This window comes from Cavia porcellus, unplaced genomic scaffold (assembly GCF_034190915.1).
Source record: "Cavia porcellus strain 051 isolate PalLab524CR breed Dunkin Hartley unplaced genomic scaffold, mCavPor4.1 scaffold_10, whole genome shotgun sequence".
Taxonomy (NCBI): domain Eukaryota; kingdom Metazoa; phylum Chordata; class Mammalia; order Rodentia; family Caviidae; genus Cavia; species Cavia porcellus.
Window position 1 is genome coordinate 42,175,225 of NW_026947493.1, and position 14,080 is coordinate 42,189,304.

Genomic DNA, 14,080 nt, shown 5'->3' on the forward strand with positions numbered 1-14,080 from the left:
AGCCATTTCCAAAAAGCCCCATCTATGACGGCATGAGGCTTTGCAGGACATTGATATAAATTGTAACATTCCATTCTTGACCCCCCCAAAATTCATGAGCATCCCTTTATGCAAAAAGCATTTAGTCCATCTCTAAGAGTTGCCAAAATCCTAATGGTTTCAGAATTGCTGAAAAGTCCAAGTCCAAATCTCCTCTGAGATTTAAGGCAAACTATGAGTTGCTAGCCTCTATAAAAATGAAAAAAAAGTTAAAAACTTGCAACATACAATGGCACAGTATAAACATTTCTATACCAAAAGGTACAAATAGGGGCATAGAAAGAAACTGGCCCACAGCAATACCAAAATCTGACTGGCCGAACATTAAAGCCCACTGTTCCATGTCCAGTATCTACTGCAATCTGTGGCAAGATGTGAACTCCAAAGGGCTTGGGTGGCTCTGCCCCTACAGCACTTCTGGTGGTCATAGCTCCCCTGGCTTCTTCTTGGGCTGGCTTTGCTCAGCCCTTCAGAGTTTCTTTATATGATCCACGTGCCTGGCTTCTCCAGTCTCCTGGGTCTTCACTGCACTCCCAGCTTCATCCTCACAGCTTAACATACTGCCTTCCCTCTCGGGGGCACACTGTTGGTCCCTCAGGTTTTCTTCTGAGGTCTGAGTGGAAACAATCTTGCATTTTGTATGCACCTAAGACCAGCACTATGTAGATGATGCCAAGGTCTGGCACCAGCTGGAACAGTAGTAGCCAGTTTCCCCTTTCTTGGAGACAGCGATTGAGTGCCTGGATTGCTAAGTACTGTGAACTTGATCTTGATGATCAAATTCTGGAACATGGTGTTCTGGGGCTTTCTTTCATCAGTGGTAGAACTTGTGAATGAGATAGATGAAGGCACATAATAGTATTGTTATAAGCCTGGTTTTCCATTGGATGGCACTTAGCAGTATAACGTTTACTGTATTTATCACATCTCATTAACATATCATGAAAGAGGACTTCCATAACTATTTTAGAACACGGCAAGAACAATGTGATAAGAGTGTTTGAAGCAAGGGGAGTATTTTAAAAGGGATTAATGGCAATGTGTCTTTTATTGTAATACATTTTAAAAATTTAAACATTCACTGTACACTTTTGGCATATCTTATAAATATCTTTCCTGTTATAATAGAAAGATACAGCTCATAAAAATACAAATAATGGTCAAATAATGCTTCAGAAAACTTCCTGAGTGAGAGGTATCTGGGGAAATGTTTCATTTTAACATGAAGACAATACTAACAGTAGCAAACATACAGCAAAAAAGTAAAAGTTCAGAGTGAAAGATTTTCTATGATCTAGCTATCTCAGACAATATGTAACTTAAACGTTACAGACATTATTAATTAAAGCAGAATTATTGCAGCAAAGCTTTGAGGCTAGCCCTGACTTCAGATTTATACTAGATCTTTGGGAAACATGTCTTGCAAACAGGACTCATGATCATCAAAATCTCTTCCAACTCCTGTAGCCATGAGAACAAGTCAGTCCCAAAATGTCTTCTCCGAGTTTGAACTCTCATAGTTCACAAAAACCACGGGACTGGTCTAGCAACGAACAAATAGATGATCTGAATATAAGCCCATAATTTTTAATAAGTAACTAGTTTTATAATATAAGTAGAAATAGTACAAAGAACACCCTTCTATTCAAATTTGCCATTGTCAATGCCTGCTTTACTTTTGCTATGTGTGTAGACACCTACTTCCTTTTCTAAACATTGAGGTTATTCATGTTCATCCTTAAATGCTTTAGTGAACAACATTATAATTTATTTTCATTTTATAGGCAAAGCCAAGGTAAATGCATCTTTATATTTTTAGTGAAGAAATCAAAGAGGATAAAGTTTAAAGTTCTTGATGCACATTGCCAAACTCCCTTCTCAAGAGTCTGTAACAACCTAAATTCATACCATGTAAAGCTTAACCTATCATCTGTTTAACTTTCTAAATCTGATACAAATGTGTTTGTTTACTAGTAGTAAGATTAATTGTTTTGGGGGTTTTAACATGTTTCTCTGTTTAACTAATTTTCTTCTCTTGCCTTTCTGTTTCCTTTTAGAAAAACTTCTAAGAGTTAAAACTTGCTGGATAATATAATCTATGGCAAAGTCCACCATGAAGGTACATGTATAGTCCTCACAGAATAAAGATTTTGACAAAAGGACAAGTCAAACCACAAAAAATCATGGCAGAACATACTGTGCTGACTACATGACAAAATTATTGTTATGATCCTTCTTGTTAACTTTGGAGCCTATAATTGTTCCCTAATGGGCAAGCTACATTGGCACTCCGGTTCACAGGAGAATGAAATCTGTACAGTGAAAGCCCAAATGTTGCTTGTAATAAACTACATTAAAAAATCTTAGCCAAGCATGGAGGCAATACCTTATCCTGCAAACTCAGCATTTTGGGAGGCTGAGGCAGGAGTATTACAAGTTTAAAGCCAACCTGGGTAATAGTAAGACACTGTTTCAAAACAAAATATAAAGGCTGGCATGTATCTTAGTTGGAGAACATGTTCTGGGCTGAATCTCTAGTACTGCTGAGTGAATGAATCCTAAAAATCGAAGTATGAATGTTTAATTTCCAGGTAAACTTAATAAAAATTTATTTTTATTGTTATTATTATTATTGAGACAGGGTCTTGCTATGTAGCTCAGGCTGGCCTGGACTCACTACATAACCCCCTGGCCTCAAACTCATAGGGATCCTTCTGCCTCAGCCTCCCAAAGTGCTGGAATTACAGGCATGCATTACCATACCCAGTGCAAAAACCATTATTATGATCAACATAGAGAAAATCACAATCCAGAAATAAGTTAAAACTACTTCAGTATCTCACAACCAGTCAGCAGCACCTCAGACATGAAGCACATGTAAAAAAAAGACAAAATTATAATTTTAACAAACATACAATAGTTAACTATATTTCTTTAATCTGTTATTTTCTCTTACATTTTAAGGGAAAATATATTATACTCTTGAGAAAGACTTGACCCTGAGTACAGAGAAGGGGAGGAAACAAGGCACCAAAATCCTAAAAGTAAGGACAATGGTCTGGAGAATGCTAGAGTAATTCCAGACAATGATGCTAAGGGTCATGTTAAAGAGTATAAAAGACAAGGAAGATGGTGATGAGATAAACCAGCCATTTTAGAGATGGCAACTATTTAGAATGCAAAAAATACATGGGATTTAGTGACAGATTGAATTTAAGCAATGAAAGTACAAAAACAAGAATTTTATAACAAAGAAATTAATAATGGGGTTGGACTAAAAAGTAAATAGGTACACAAAGTAAGCTGAAGAATTAGAGGCAGAGAAAATTCTAGCCTCACTAAATTTAATATACTGATATCCAGAATTCTGCAAACAAAACACCTAGTAATTATTTTATTTCAGCACATATGCAAGATTTTGACATTGTGAAAAAGAGTACTAGTTTCAATTACATAAATAAGGGAAAAGGCTCATTAGAATCTTTTCAGTACTTCCCTGCCCCTGAAAGTTTAAAGCCAGCCTGTAGAGTTGCTTACGTGCAGCACTTCATGAGGTCTGAGATTACTGAAGCTGAATGGCAACGTGACCTAAGTCACAGGTGCTCTAATGCAAGGACACTGCACAGGGAAGTAGAGATACTGAAGATCAACCTGCCTCCTCCACAAAAACAAGCTCTTGGTATCTTTCTTCAACTAATGGGAAAAGAAATGAAATATTCCATAAGGAAGAAACCTTGAGATTCACAGCTGGGAAGAAATGAATGACAGTCCTTGCTGGGCTTGCAGTCAGAGGCAGCGCACAACCAGCATTAGATAATTCAAGTCTGGGGTTAAAATAAGGAAAAGCTTTATAAGCTGACTCCCACAGAGAACAAGTTCAGGCAAACCCGTAGGACGTTCAGAGAATTCGGCGTATGAGAAAGTCTGAAGATGGCTAACAGGTTTTAGTCATAGCAGGAGCACACAGTCATTCCCAGATTAGATCACATCTCACAAAACTCACTGGACTAAAGGTTTTAAAAAGTTTTGAGCTGTGTGGTAAGCAGAACCTACTGTACCAGTAGGGGGAAAATATAGTATGGCTGGAGCATTATTTTGAGCAATTGGAATACTTCTTGTTAAAAGTTTTAGAAGGTTTTCTAAACTGATATTTGTGGTAAACATACTTCTAAAATGATATATTTGATTTATAAAATTATCTTAAATTTCTCTTTTTTATAATCTGCAAGCAAGTAAGAGCTGTAATAATCTCTGGCCTGCAGGTTTTCAGAGAGGAAAACCTTATGCAGCTTTTTTTAACATACTGGTTTTCAGGACTCCTTTGCACTCAAAAGTTATTGACCACACCAACAAACTGGCTATTGGTATTTACCATGATAGTAACTGAAATTTTAATATTATTCAAATATTCATTTAAAAATACAAAATGTAGATAATTCATATTTAAATATGTGAATATTACATAAGTATTATTTTAAAATTTTTTGACATGGATTTACAATCATTAATATTTTTTTTTCAATTTTTTTTTCTTTTTCTCTTTTTATCGGTATCAGGGATCGAACTCAGGACCGCCTGCTTGCAATGCAGGTGCCTATGCCGCTGAGCAAAATCCCCAGCCCCCAATCATTAATATTTTAATGGCAACTTGTAGGTACTACTTATAAGTACTTCTTATAGTATTTTTTATAAGTCATACTTACAAAGTACTTTTTTTTTTTTTTATCAGTACCAGGGATTGAACTCACTACTGTGTGCTTGCAAGGCAGGTGCTTATGCTGCCGAGCTAAATCCCCAGCCCACAAAGTACTTTTTTAAAAATTCATTTTATTCAAAGACAAAAAGAAAGGAAAAAAAGAAGAAAAATAACTACAAAATTGCAAAGCATGTCAGTCTGGGGGTAACAATGTTACACATATTGTGCATTGTCATTCCCAAATCATTCACCCAGAACACAAGACATCTGCATTCAACTGTCCAAATGATATCAGCACAAATCTTTCTCTTCAGAGAAATCAGAAGTATAACTATCTTAACTAGCTTTTTAATATACATACACATATACATGTTTTTTCTTTCAGTTAATGAACTAATATGATGTTTATGCATGCATGTCTTCTTTATTTTACTAATGAGTATGGTCTCAAAGTGCATCCATTTACTTATACAAGTGTCCAGCTTATCATTCTTTATGGATGAGTAGTACTCTATTATATAAAAATACCACATTTTTTTTATCCATTCCTCAGCTGATGGGCATTTAGTTTGTTTCCAAGATCTATTATAAACTGTGTTGCTATAAACATGGGTGTACATATATCACTGAGGTATGATGTTTTTAATTCTTTTGGGAAAATATCCAGAAGGGAAATAGCTGGGTTGGGTGGGACCTCCTATCCTAGTTTTTGAGGAATTTCCACAGTGGTTGTACCAGTCTATATTCCTACCAACAGTGGAGAAGAGTTCCTCTTTCCCCATAGCCCCTCTAGGATTTGCTATTGGTTAACTTCTTGATACTAGTCATTCTTTCTGGGGCGAGGTGGAATCTCAGTGTTGTTTTAATTTGCATTTCTTGAATAACCAGTGAGTTGAGGTTGAATATTTTTTCACGTATTAATTTGCTGTTCGTATTTCCTCATCTGAGAAATGTATATTCATCTCAGATGCCCATTTTTGGATTGGGTCTTTAAATCTGGGAGGACTGATTTTTTAAAATTCTTTGTATGTTCTCAATAATAATCCTTTATCTAAGGAACACTTGACAAACATTTTTTCCCACATAGTGGATTGTCTCTACTATGTTGGTGGTTTCTCTTGCTGTGCAAAAGCTTTTCAGTAGGATGAGATCCCAGTTGATTCTTTGTGATAGTTCCTGTACCCAATCCTGGGTTTTGTTCATAAAGTCTCTGCCTATACCAGTGTCTTCAAGAGTTTTACTTACTCTGTCTTTCAGCAGATTTAATGTTTCTGTTTTAATATTGAGATCTTTGATCTATTCTGATTTTAGCTTAGTACATGGTGAAAGATATGGGTCCAGTTTTAATCTTTGGCATCTGTAGAGCCAATTTTTCCAGCACCATTCATTAAAGAAGCTAGCTTTCTTCCAGTGAATGTGTTTGGCACCTTTGTCAAAGATACAATGGCTTAGTGTGACTGTGTTGTTTCTGCATGTTCCGTTTATTCCACTGATCTTTGGTTCTGGTTTTTTTTTTTTTTTTTTTTGCCAGTAACACACTGTTGTTGTTGTTGTTTTTAATCACAGTAGCTTTATAGTATAATTTCAAGTCAGGAATTGTGATGCCTCCTGTCTTGTCTTTATTGCCCAGGATCACCTTTGCTATGTTCTAGGTCTCTTCCGGTTCTCGATGAAGTTTAGGATTGCTTTCTCTAATTCTGTGAGATATGCTATTTGAATTTGATACGGATTGCCCTGAATCTGTGTACAGTTTTGGAAGTATGGCCATTTTCACTTTATTGGTTCTTCCTACCCAAGAGCATATCTCTCCATTTTCTAATATTCTCTTCAATCTCCTTTTTCAGAGTACTGTAGTTTTCACTGTAGAGGTCTTTTACATCTTTTGGTAGATTGATTCCTAGGTATTTAATTTTTTTGGATGCTGTTGTAAAAGGTATTGTTTCCCTGATTTCTCTCTCAGTGAGTTTGTTATTTGTGTACAAGAAGGCTATCGATCTTTGAGTGCTGACTTTGTAACCAACTACATTACTGAATTTGTTTATTAAATCTAGAAGTCTTTTGGTGGAGTTTTTGGGGTCTTCTACATAGAGTATCATGACATCTGCAAATAATGATAGCTTGGACTTCTTCCTTTCCTATCTTTATTTCTTTTCTTTCTCTTGTCTCACTGCTCCAGCTACAACTTCTAGGACTATGGTGAATAAGAGTGGAAACAGTGGCCATCCTTGTTTTATTCCTGATTTTAGAGAGAAAGCTTTCAGTTTTTGTCCATTTAGTATAACGTTGGCTATTGGTTTGTCATAGATGGCCTTTACCAGATTGAGAGAAAAACCATCTATTCCAATTTTCTGTAGGGCTTTTATCATGAATGGGCGCTGGACTTTTTCAAAAGCGTTTTCTGCATCTACTATAATAAACACATGATTTTTGTCCTTGACTCTGTTAATATGGTATATTACATTTATAGATTTACATATGTTGAACCATCTTTGCATCTCTGGGATGAAGTATTTCTTATAATTTTTTGAAAGTATTACTTATAAGTATTGCTTTTAAATTTCTCCCTAATTGTTATTTCAACTTTATTATCAATTATATGAGGGAAAATTTCTATTTCATATGTTAGCTTTTCATTGTAGCTTTAAAACATATTTTTTGGTTAATGAATGATGTTTGGTGCTTTTCTAATTAATTTTGTATATTAAAGGTATTTTGTGCTATGTTTACAACAGATACTTTTGAAAAATGCAGAATGTTTAGAAAAATATTGACATCTTGCCAAATTCACAGTAAAATAATATTAATCAGGTGTAATCGAATAAATGTGAGGCAACGCTGAATCTTAGCTGTTATCAAATAAATATAAAGCAGGAGGGGCTGGGGATTTAGCTCAGCGGCATAAGTACCTGCCTTGCAAGGAGGCAGTCGTGAGTTCGATCCCCGGTACCGATAAAAATGAAAAAGACAAAAAAAAAAAAAAAGCAGGAGAGTAAATTTGCTGTAAGTTTGAACTTGGTTTTTTATTTACTTTTTGGTTTCTGTTAACCTTTTGAGAATTTTAATTTTGTGAAATTAAATATAGAATTGTTAAATAAAACTGTAAAATATTTATTATTTCACTTAAAAATAAGAATACATCTGGGAGGATGAAGTAGGAAGACTGCAAATTCAAGCCTACCTTGGACAAATTAGTGACTCAGAGGCTCTGTCTCAAAATAAAAAATAGAAGGGCAAAGGTGTATCTTAGTGTGAAGGCCATAGGTTCTATTCCCAGTATTGTAACAATAAATAACAATAAAGCAAGACATCTGTAATATGTTTGTGTACCACCACACCTGGTAACATGAAATAAAAGATTTTTATAAAAAAGATGTTTTCCAAAACAACAAAAAAATGTAGCAAAAATCAAGAACGTGGCACATGTTTGTAATCCCAGCTACTTGGGAGACTGAGGCAAGAGGGTGCCTGAGTCCAGGAGTTCCAAAGCCAGGCTGGAAAACATAACAAGTCTCAACCTTGGTGGGTGGGCGCGGGGGATAACTGGGGGTGGGGGGCCTAACAAGAAGATGGCACTGTTTCATATTTTTATAAATCCATTGTTCAGCTATTTCTCATATCTGCTAATATGCTTTGATGTGAATGCCACATTATGCAGCCTCACACTGTATTCCACTCTGCCCTTGAGAGAATAAAAGTGAAAAAACAAGTAATATGTTAATGTTAATATGAAAATACAGTTTTAACTTCATGAATGCCCCCAGGGTCTTGAGACCCCATTTTTATATTGCTAGCTTAGTTTATTCATATTTTCTTCATTTGGTTTTGATAAACTGCAAGTTTCAAGAAAATTTTTAGGATCTTGTGGTTGTTCAAATGTATTTTAAGGTTACAAAAAGGAATCGGGTTTTTTAATTCTCTGTCTATGGGGATTACCTCCTCTAGTATTATGTATTTAGCTTCTCTTAATTGTTTCTTAAACTATCAATTTATTCTAAATAATCAACTCTTAGTTTATTTCATAGTTCTATTTTTATTTTAGTTTTCTAATATATTTTTATTTTTTATCTTTAATATATTTTTTTCACCTTTTCTTGTTATACCTTATTTTTTTCTAACTTCTTGATTGGACTACTTATTTGACTTATTTTATTCTTTTTAATTTTTGAATACAAGCATTTCAAGGCTATATATTTTCCTACAAGTACTACTTTAGCTAAACTTCAGAGTTTTTTTTATGTAGTCTTTAACTGTCTTATAGCTTTGCTATTAATTTCTAGCTTTGATTTTCTTCCCTTTTGCAGCAAAACTCTTAAGAGAGTTGGCTCTACTCACCATATCTAATTCCTGCTCTCTTAAATCTATTTTAATCTCAGGCTTCTGCTACTACCACCTTCACACAACTAAATTAATTCTCATTCCTCATCTTATCTCACTTATCAGCATAACTTGACAAAGTTAATCCACATAAATTTGACTTTTTTCATGTCTGGTATAAAGACGAGCCAGGATTTATTTTCTTCCATATGGATAATCATTTGACTAAGCACCATTTATCTTTACCCATCTCATTTCTACCACTTGTCACAAATCAAGTGCCACATATGTGTACATGTTTCTGTACTCTATAAAGTGCCATTATCTGTCAGTCTTGAACCACTATTATACTTTGAGTTTTGATATCTGGAAATAAATTTCATAATTTGTTTTTCTCGATTGTCTTAGCTAGTTTCAGCTTTTTCAGTCCTTATATAAGTGTTAGAATCAGCTTGTTGATTATACTTTGAAAAGTCAGTTTTTCACTGTGATTTCACTAATTAATGTGAGAAAAACTAACATATAAATAATTTTATCTTGAAATCCATGAATGCAAGTTTATGCTTCCATTCATTTAGGTCCTTTTTTAAGCTTTATTTTTCTTTATTAATTCATGTTTGCAGTACATAATGTTCACATTCATCATGGGGAATTTGTAAATGTATAAAACATATCTCAATTATATTTTTTTATCTCTCTCCTCTCACTCATTTACCTTTTCTTTGTAAAGACTTAGGAGTCTTCTATGTTGTCATGCGTGTATTAGATTTTTGTCCCTACATATGTGATTTGTTGACAGAAATCTAAATTACATATTATCTCAATTTTGTCAGTCTTGCGTTATAGAAAGACAATTATATATTGACTTTGGTCCTGGCTAAACTCACTGCTTCATCCTAGTAACTTCCTGGGTATATAACTGTAACATCCATAAATAATAGCACTTTCTAAGCTTTATCCTTTCATTTCTTTTTCTTACATTATTGTGTTGGCTAGGCCTTTCTTCTCATTAAGAAAGTTCTAATATTGTACCATTAAATATGATGTTTGCTGCAGGTTTTGCAGATACCGTTCTTCAGATTACTTAACTTATTGTTCTAATTCATAATTTGTTTAAAATTTTGACACAGAATGTTGAATTTCATGAGAAGTTTTTTTTTCTTTAGCATTTGGTTTTATTGGCATAGAGCACTATCATTTTAGCATTTAGCACACTGTTCTACCCATATTTTTCCTTTATTCTATTAATGTAATGAATTACAGTTTTTTCTATATTATAACCAAACTTATATTTCCTAAAATAATACAAATTGGATCAAAATATATTCTAACATATTGCAAATTTAATTAATAATATATTATTTAGGATACTTCATCTGTACTCATGAGGGATCTGGCTGTGATTTTTCTGTTCTTGTCCTCACCACATCAGAGCGCAGTGTCAAAATTATGCTGGCCTTACCCAAATAACCTGACATGTGTTCCATTTCCTCTGTCCCCTAAAGAATTTGTAGATGAAATTTTACTTTGACAGCTATTTTTTTCCCCTAGCACATCAGAGCTATCTTTCTACTGTCTTCTAGCTTCTTGGTTTCTGCCCCAAATGAAACACCTCTGCCTCAGCACTACCTCACGGTACAGTCCCTCGGACCCCCCTCTGCAGCCTGCAGGCACAGCCCTGCTCTCATTGCTGTCCCAGGATGCTGAGAATGAAGCTGCTTCTGAAGCCAGTGCTTCCTGTGGAGTTACTGACCAAGCAGGAGGAACGAGAGGAAAAAATTAAATGTTTCAGTCAATCTCAGAACTGTTCCTTTGACAGTATATATTTTTCCTTTACTTTTTGTACCACGAGTTGAACTCAGGACATTGAGTTTGCTAGGCAGGCACTTACACCGCTGAGCTAAATCCCTGGCTTGATGGTATTTGTTTTCTATCTCTCAAAGATTAATTTTTTTTAACCTTACTCCTTTTGATACCTAGGTTCATATCCTTCTCCATAAGTTCAAGCAAGCTGTCAGACAAGACTGATTAGCAAAGTACAGAAACATGATGTTATGCCAGGGTCCAGGCCCACACCATCGGTGACTGACAGTGTCTACATACACTGCTTCTCTCTTGAAATGCACCCTGAAACTACTGTTGACAGAGAGAGACAGAGAGAGAGAGAGAGAGAGAAACAGACAGACAGAGACAGAAATAGACTGGACAACTACAGAGATGCTAGTCCTCTCTGTTTTAGCATCGGACCTCAGAGTGCAGAAGCCATTCTAGAAGTCCCTGCCCCAGGTGATGATGAGAAAAACTACGGCCCTAGACATGGACTCAGTGAAGCCATCCCTGTCATCTCTGCTTTTTAAACCATCCCAAATGAAGACCAATATATTGTACAGCACAAGCAAGTCAAATCTAACAGAATCTAAGTGAATTCCTGACTCGTAGAACCACATACACACAAAAGGTGGTTGTTTTATACTGATAACCTGGGAGTTACTACAATTGGAAGAAGAATCCTCCATGGAGGTCCTGAGTATTCCTGCACATTTTTACTATGCATTTCAAGAATGTAAAACCTCACCAGTTTTTACCTGGGCTATTTCTCTGGGCTAAGGATACTGCTAGCAACTTGAAGGATAAGCACATCTCTTTTCCACCCATGGCTACAAGTATTACAGTGACAGACCAACTTAATATAATCACTGAATGAGATACTTCAAAGCTGGGATTAATTTCTAAGATGATGCAGGTGGCAATTTGGGGTTCCAATCTAAGCACAGAGGGTTTACCAACACTAACCCTTCAACTGTAGTGGGTTCTAAATAACTGTTTTTGTTTCCCTAAACTTAAGTGCCCATCAAAACTCTGCTCAGTTTCTTACTCATTTTTCTTTGAATCAGCACAATACTTAAGGAAAAGGTGGTTTGAAATGCTAGGGTCATCTCTTTCTGTCTTTCTGCCTTACTAGTATTCTGGTATATTCAAATACATGTCTTCCATATTTTGTCCACTTTTCTCAATTTTTAGAGTGCTCATTCTCCAACATTACCAGAAGTCCACTCCTTAATGTATTTAATATTAAGGGGGTTAACAATTCATTTTTTTTCCCTTTCTCTTCATGATAGTCTAGACACACATCAAATGTTTTCTTTTAAAGTGTGCATTCTTCTAGTATCTTTAAAGGTGATATGTATTTTCAAATAAACCAAAAAAACCTTGTTAATTTTATAAATATCATTTGCACAAAAACATTTTGTTTGAAGCAAGGAAAACAAACCATTTGTAATGAACTGATTTTTAAAAATTCTTTGAAAGATTTTTCTATTACATTTTCACAACTTCCAAGTTCAGCCCCAACCATGTTTTTACAATTCTGCCTAGAAGGCTTTCCTGCTTACTTTTCGTTTCTCTAAGATCAACTCTTCTTAATTTAAGAAGAATTTACCAAAGTAATTTTATAATTAAATTAGAAAAGAGAAGAAAAACTATTTTGGCTATTAACATTTTAATTATGTGATTACTTACTGATAATTAAACTATCAATATTTTTAATACTCTCCTTTTCTAATCATCTCTAAAAATTTATTAACATCATCTAGAAATACAGTGACACTTATGACCTAAATATTCTAACATGAAATAGTTTTTTCTTGTCTTCCTTTTGCCTTTATGAAGACCTGAAGTTTAATTTTGAAAGTCTGAAGGAAACATTGTGATTGCCAACACTTACAGTGAAAAATACGAAAATCAATGTATGGGTGAGAGCCTCTTCTTTCTGATTCAAATCCTGCTCGGCTCCTTACACGTACATCTCCTGGAAGAACACAATGTAAGTTTAGAAGCCTATCATTTGTGAAGAAGTTTATACATGCATAGGAGGCCTATGGGGTATTATTTAAATAATGGCCTATTAATGATATAATAGCAAGGAGTTCTTTTTTTTGGTACCGGGGATCGAACTCATGACTTCGCGCTTGCCAGGCAGGCACTTATGTCACTGAGCTAAATCCCCAGCCCCATAGCAAGGAGTTCTATTGAAGGGGTTCACAAATTTTCAGTACTGAATTACAAGGCTGGATAATAATCTTTTTTAAAAAATTTACTACCATGAATAATAATTATTATTATTGTCTTTGGCGAGGCAATTCACATGCATGATAATCCAACCTAACATCACATGGAGTTAAAAGGGAAAATAAAATCTACTTTATAGGTGCCAGATAATCCTCAGAACAAAACCTTCAAAAACCACAGCAAGAAATAAATATCTATTAAGTGCCTGTTCTGTGTCTAGCACTATACTATGAACTATAAGGGACACAAAAAATAGAAAAGTACATTATTCACTTTCAAGCACAGTTAAAAATTCCATAAATATGTGGCAAATTAAGTTACAGACTTTGTCATATGCAGCTGATTAATCTTCTCTTATCTCACTGTCAGTGATATACTCAAGGCTTTTAGCTGGTTTAAAGTTTGGTTTTTATAAGCTTAGTGCTTACATGTACGTACATGACATAAAGATTTATTTCTCTATTTCACAACATGACCATAGCAGCCATATACCAAGCACTCTTTTTGTCTTACAGGAATGGCCTTACTAAATTCTCTAATAAAATTCAGGAAATTTTTTTAATTTTAATTTTTGGTATTGGGAATTGAACCCCTGATCTTGTGTTTGCCAGGCAGGCCCTGTGCCACTGAGCTATACGCCTGGCAGTTCAGGCAATTTTAATCTCCATTTTATAGACACAGAAGCTGGCCTCTGAGAAGTTAAACAGCAGGCTCCAGGCCACAAAGCACAATCTAGTTCTAGGAGTTTCAAAAAAAGCACTTTTTTCATTACATTTTGACAGCCTCCAAGTTCATATTCCCAATTCTGCAGCCCCAGTCCCCATACTCTGGCATTTCTGTCTGGAAGGCCTTCCTGGAAGAGCACCCCTTCCTTCCAGGCTCATTTTGTCTCACATGACTCTGTTCCACAATGGCTGCCTGCTTCTTCCACGTGTTCCTCTCACACGGCGACAATCATTTACT

General features: G+C 35.2%; 1 protein-coding gene across 7 annotated transcripts in view; it reads right to left on the reverse strand.

The window, feature by feature from the left end:
• Pde7a (phosphodiesterase 7A) overlaps positions 1 to 14,080 on the reverse strand; it is a 141,214-nt gene that overhangs the window by 49,005 nt on the left and 78,129 nt on the right. For all 7 annotated transcript variants that reach the window (XR_010050154.1, XM_063257391.1, XM_063257388.1 and 4 more), the window contains one exon: positions 12,774 to 12,857. Coding sequence is in view for 6 of the 7 variants with exons in the window: in XM_063257391.1 (XP_063113461.1) it covers positions 12,774 to 12,857 (84 nt within the window). In the remaining variant the exon portion in view is untranslated. The remainder of the gene's footprint in view (positions 1 to 12,773; positions 12,858 to 14,080) is intronic.